The 6,000-nt window shown below is 46.1% G+C and overlaps 1 protein-coding gene across 7 annotated transcripts in view; it reads right to left on the reverse strand.

Moving 5' to 3' along the window:
* ADGRB3 (adhesion G protein-coupled receptor B3) overlaps nt 1-5,791 on the reverse strand; it is a 443,295-nt gene extending 437,504 nt beyond the window's left edge. For 6 of the 7 annotated variants that reach the window (XM_088053237.1, XM_088053236.1, XM_088053238.1 and 3 more), the window contains exons 1-2: nt 5,436-5,791; nt 1,968-2,736 (exon numbers count right to left, since the gene is read on the reverse strand). In XM_088053237.1, coding sequence (XP_087909363.1) covers nt 1,968-2,721 — 754 coding nt within the window. In that variant the 5' untranslated portion in view covers nt 2,722-2,736; nt 5,436-5,791. Of the gene's footprint in view, nt 1-1,967; nt 2,737-5,184; nt 5,325-5,435 lie in introns of those variants that run through there. The other variant, XM_088053234.1, reaches the window with a different exon arrangement.
* Nucleotides 5,792-6,000: the final 209 nt, after the last annotated feature.

Genomic DNA, 6,000 nt, shown 5'->3' on the forward strand with positions numbered 1-6,000 from the left:
AATGCAGGAAAACACAAGAGTAGGGGCAAAATTTAAAATGTGTCTGAAATTGGAAGCAAAATATGCTGGAAACATGTTTCAAAATTTAAGGGTAGAAAAAAACCTAAGAGATGCTTGCCCTAAGCTTCCTCTGTCCTTTCAACTAAGTACATTTCTGAAGCAGATGCAGGTATCAGAATCGGGATACACTCATTCTCCTGGAATTTAGTGTATTTGGGGGAATGACGCGAGGGACCCCGGCGGCCCGCGGACCCTACGTGCTCGTTCTCCCTCTCCCCCAGCGCCACCAGGGAGGCGAAGGAGGGCAATCAGCGGCGGGGGGAAGGATGGATGCGCCTGTCTGCCCCGGTGGCCGTGCCTCCCGCCGCGCTGCCCGGGATCCGCGGGGCGCTTCCTGCGCGCCTGCCGGGCTGCGCTCTTGGAGCTCTCCCTCCACCCGGGCCGCGCCAGCCCCGCGCAGCTCCCGCCCGGCTCCGCCTGCCGCGGCAGGGCCTGCCTCCGCCTCCCTGGGCACTAATAGCTCTACACGATGTTAAATACCATCCCTGCCACTGGACGAGCTTCTCCAGGAGATTTTTGCGGCAGCCGGCCCTCCCCTGTCCGTTAGAACCCTTCTGATCCCGGGCTGCCGGGGGGGCGGCGGAGCGCGGAGCCACGGGACGCTCCAAGTGTCCCAGCCGCCAGCCCTCCCCTCCCCCGGCCCTGCCCTTGGCCGCTGGCACCGCGGCAGCTGGAGCAAGTTCAGCTTTTCTTCTCCCACAGCACTGGGGCTTGGCTGCCCTTAAAGAAAATCCTCTCCTAACAACGTGTCAATGTTACATTCCTCCACAAAGCAACTTCTATTAGGGGGGCTGGGAGCTTGGCACTGCCTCGCCACAGACTGAGAGCTTTGTGGCTATGCAAAAAACAAGGAGAGAGAGAACATTTCCTGCATTAAAATGCAGTACCCCAAGCTCGATGATTTATCCTTCCCCTCCCCCCGTTCCCGCATGGCAGCTCTGAAGGACCCCCTTGCCAAGAGTCTGTATCCAGAGCCCCCATCTATGCTCAATCCATGCTTCCCCTGCCTCAAAACCCCCCAAAGTCCTTCTAAAAATCACCCTCCTGCCCCAACCTCCCCAAAATGTCAGCTTAAAACAGGAGGCATATAGCAGAGGGACTAGGTGGAGAGCCATGCTAACTGCTGGACCTCTGTCTTCCCATCCTTCCACAACACCTCCCCTCCCCTTTTTCCAGCAGGGACATGAAGCAGCTGCTGGGAATGACACATCAACCCCCTCCTTGCTAATACTGCAATGAGATTCTGAGCCTTCATCTCCGGGAGCTGAGACTGGAGAATGGATGCAGAAGCAGCCACTGGCCCCTTCACAGAGCTCCCAGGAGGTGAAACCAGCATGTCCTGCCTGGCACAGTGCCTCGCCTCTCCAGGCATCTCAGGCAGAGGCTTCACCCTAAGGAATTGCCTTTGCTTTTGGTTTGTTTGTAGGTTGCTGAGGTCTGGCCCAGGGACCGGGTGTCCTGAACATGGAGAAATCTCTTGATCTTTTGGTCAGGTTGCCTGCATGCCTTTGGAAATGTTTTCCTTGCAAAGTTGAGGGATTTAATCATGAAGGCCAAGGTTTTGCAGTTGGGTGGTTGCTGTAAAGAGGTGGTGAGGGGGAAGAGTGATTTCTGGCTCACCACCTGTGGGCATTACTGTAAACGAGGCCTTAAAACAGATGGATCCTACTTGTGAGGAGTTTGAACAGTGCTCAGCAGAACTGTATGCTGTAGGTTAGGCCAGTTCAGAAATGAAAACGCAGCCTTCCCTGCCTTTTAGGGAGCGTGCATCTTCTCCAGCCCTTTCACCTCATCTAGAGGAGAGCCAGAGTGGAGAGCAACTGAAACGAATGTGAGTATTAAGGAGAGCTGGCAGCAGGGCTTACACACTGGCATGGCATTCAGCCCCCCCTCCAAGAAGCACCTACCTTCTTTTGGCGGCCGCTTGGCTTCTCTGGTGAGATTGCAGACCTGGGTGGTTTGCAGCTCCTGGGTCAGACAGCCTTCCGTCTGCTCGTTGAGGGGCAGCACCACGTTATTGAGCAACACCAGGGACTGGTCGTCTGTTCCCCATTCTCCCAAGTGCTGAGGGCAGGTGCATTTTGTATACATGATCCCACAGGACTCGGTTCTTCCATTTTCAGATTTCAAGCAGCTCTCCAACCAAGTGCATAACACATGGCACCCAAACTGGCTTGGGCTCACCTTGTTCAACACCAAAAATTCAAAGAAGGATTTTTGGTCTTCTTCTTTTTTGTGTAATCCTGGGAAGTTGATAGGATAGACACGACGTATCTGAATAAAATTCTTATCATACTGCAGAAATACAAAAGTATTCTTGGAGCTGCAGAGCTGCATTATAGAATGGTTATTTTTTAAAAGATCCTTTATTTTTTCATGAGAAAAATGATCAAACTGATAAGCCAAGAGGGAAAAGTTGGAGCAGCTGAAGTCCTTTTTGGAAAATTTCAGGTAAATACTATATTTGGTTGGATCTGGATTTTCCAGCGTCCAAGTGCAGTTTGTGAAGTTTTTAGGAAACATTTCACTTACAGAATACGATCCATAAATGACCCCCTTCACCAACGTGGAACACCAGAAGTCTTGGGCAGCATTAAATCCAAACATAACCAGTAGATAGGTGGAAAATATATAAATCAGCAAATTACGAACAGCCTTCATCCTATGTCATTTGGCCTGCAGGAGATGAAATGAAATAAAAATGCAAGTAGAATTCTTCACGCATAGAAAACCAAACTCCTTCCAATATTCCAGCCAGCTGTTTTCAAGCTTGCAGTTAGAGCCCCTTTCAGAAAGAAGGGCAGGTAATTTTTATTTTATAACGCAAGGGCCGGGGTTGCCGCTGTGTGCACAGCGCCATCACGTGGCCATCGCCACAGACACGTCTTCCACCGACAAATTAAAACTCAACATCTATTAGATTATTAATAGGAATGTCCTCTCCTCTCTAGGATTTAGTCATCATGGCGTAGACTAGAACTGCTCAACTTAAGGAAAAACCTAGACGCCTTACCTGACAGACCAAAAGAAGATAAATTTATTTATTTATTTATTCAGAAAGTAAATAATTAATCTGCCATAGTTATGTATGTGCATATGAGATATGCACATGCAGAATTCCACCAGAATAGAACAAGAAAGCTGGTAGAATTTGTTATATATTATTTTTCTCTTAAGTCTGAGAAGTAACTGAATTATTACAGCTATAATTTAAAAATGCACCAATTACTATTTATTACAGATGGAACATTATCTCCCATATGCCTACATGTCTTCACCCTGGCTGCCTGGTATACAGAGGTCTCTAAAAAGGCAGAAGATACTGAGATTAATGTATTAATAAATTTTTGACACTATTGAAAAAAGAAATAAAGACAGATGGGTATAACTACTGCTGGTCTGACATGACCACTAAATGCCAGCTTTTTAAGATAATAATTTCAATGTGTTTCAGCCTCTAAGGAGAATATATAAAATGGATCACAGTATTAGTATTACAGTCAGTAGCTCTATATAACTGGCTGTGCTACAGCAGGATCTCTGCACCTATTGGACTGCACTTGCCCTCTTATTACGAATTACTTGTACTATCTGATTAGCTCCTGTGTTCTGCAGCCGTGAACAATGAAAGAAAATATTACATTTTCTCTGCTAGTATCTCCAATTAAAGCTGTTTTACTGCACCTGCCAATCCTCATAGTCTCCACATGCTCTGTTTTTTAACAGTGGCCTAGGTTCATACAGAAAACTTGAGTTATATTTACCTCCGTAATGATGCCCAAAAATATCAGGTTGAAGGTTTTCAGCATTAACCTCTGAGAAGTTCCTTATCTCTTACAAATGAGTAGTTTTTCACCTTCTGCTCTTAAATGCAAGCAGAAAGAAGTGATACCAACCTAATTTCAAAACTCTCTAGATTGCTTCCACTGTTGCTCTGTAAGCAGAGGCACACATACACATAGGCACCGAGTTTTGATGTGCGTCTTTGCCTAGCTTTTCATCTCCTCACCAAACAGCAAGGCATCTTCTGTTTCCCATTGCGTAACACACAGCAAGTCACCGGATTAAGCTCCCTTGAAGAGATTTTCGTATCTCCTAGATTATAATGCAAACTCTGAATCCTGAAATTGGCAAAAAAAAGTACCAACTCTAACCCTCTTTATAGCAGAGGGTTTTTTTTAAAAAAAAAAGCAGAGCTGCTGCTGGGTCTATCCACATGGTCAGATTTTCTCCTTTCTGAGCATTCATCTCAATGAATAACATGGTTCTCCTTCTCCAAACAGGGCTGGTACAGCATTTAAGGTTTTAAAAAAGAGAAACTTATTGGGAATTCTGGAAACAATTTCCCCTTTGCTGAAGCACTTTGCAGGCAATGCAGTTCTGCGCAGTGTTATTCAGGATGGTGTAGGCGTTGAAAGCCAATGTGACAATAAGTGTCTAAATTAAGAATTCCACCCATGAAAAAGGATTAATTTTATAATCTTGAAAGTAGAAAGGGAGCTTATTTGCTTTTCTGTTTGAAAAGGAAAAAAGCCTCTGACTTTTTCCATCCTATGTCATATCTGCACTAGAAAAATAAAGACCTCTGCAGTGCTAGGCTGTTTTCTATGAAGAAATGTAATCAAATAACCCTCATTTTAGTTGTGCAGTTGTTCATGCACGGCTACTGAAACAGAACACTGTCTTAATCCCTCTCTCCCTGGGTGCATTACACACGCACACATGCACACACACACGAACTGAGTGTGCCGGCAGCGTTCAGTTAGTTTGCAGCATTGCTAGATGTAGAGTGAACCTGCTCACTGGAAGAATTAAGACACTCAGATTAAAAAGCCCTTTCTTTTCCATGGAGGAAGGAGTTAAAGAATGGCCACAGAGGCTTAAGGTTGCCCATTTGGGAAAGGGGAGAATCTTCTGCTGAAAAGAAACGGGCATTTAGTTTGGATATTCCCCGAACTGATTGTCTAGGTGACACTGTAGTTTAGCCGAACATAGACGGCGCCATCACTCCATTTATTTTTTTTTCCCCCAACAGAAGACCCACTGACTTCTCTTATTTTAACTTCCTATTAACCTAACAATTCCCCCCACCCCCCATACAAATTACCCCAATCGTGCACAAACCTCAGGTTTTCTCGGTCTCGCTGGAAATTACTCTCAGGGAAGCAGACCTGTCGCAAGACGGACTTCTCTAACTTTTAAACTGCAGCGCTGAAGTAAATGCGGAGATCATTTCGTATGTGCTGTCTCTCTCTCTATCCTTCAGCAACAGCCTGTCCCCCTCCTCCGCCGCCTCCTCCCCGGAATCCCAAGCTAAAAGCTCTCCAGTCGTAATCCCTGGAAATGGGAAATGGAAATGCCCCGGGCACCCTTACCTTCCACTCCGAAAGCTGTCAGGCTATTTCTCTAATAAAACACTAGCACCACAGGCACACGTCCCAACAACAGTGATGGAGAGATTCCCCTTCTGACGGAAGCACCGTTTCCCATTTTTCCCGGCTCAGGTTCAAAACCAAGATTTAAAAAAGCAGCAGAAGATAAAAACGCAGAGAGAAAATCCCCGCACGCCACACGCACACCCCACCGAGGAAAAAAATCAGCTTTGGCTCCGGATCCACCAAATCCAACCACATGAAAGGAAAGAAAACAGAAAAAAAAAACGCAAAAAAAAAAACCACCAAGGAAAAGACAAAAAACAAAAACCCAAAAAACCAAAAAGCAACCACCTCAAACCAGCGAGACTGCAGGGGAAAAAATGGAAGTGGCTGAGCAAGCGAAGGTTTTTTTTGTTTGCTTTTTTTGTTGGTTTTGTTGTTTGTTTTTTTTTTACTTGAAACAAAGTCTCAGCACAGCAGCCCGATGCACGGCGATGCCAGGCAGTCGACGGTCTGAGAGAACGACTAAGGCGCTAGTGCGGATTTGTTGGTGGGTTTTGTTGTT

This window comes from Pseudopodoces humilis, chromosome 3, assembly GCF_049639895.1.
Source record: "Pseudopodoces humilis isolate 2021_Gansu_Grassland_sample_001 chromosome 3, ASM4963989v1, whole genome shotgun sequence".
NCBI lineage: Eukaryota > Metazoa > Chordata > Aves > Passeriformes > Paridae > Pseudopodoces > Pseudopodoces humilis.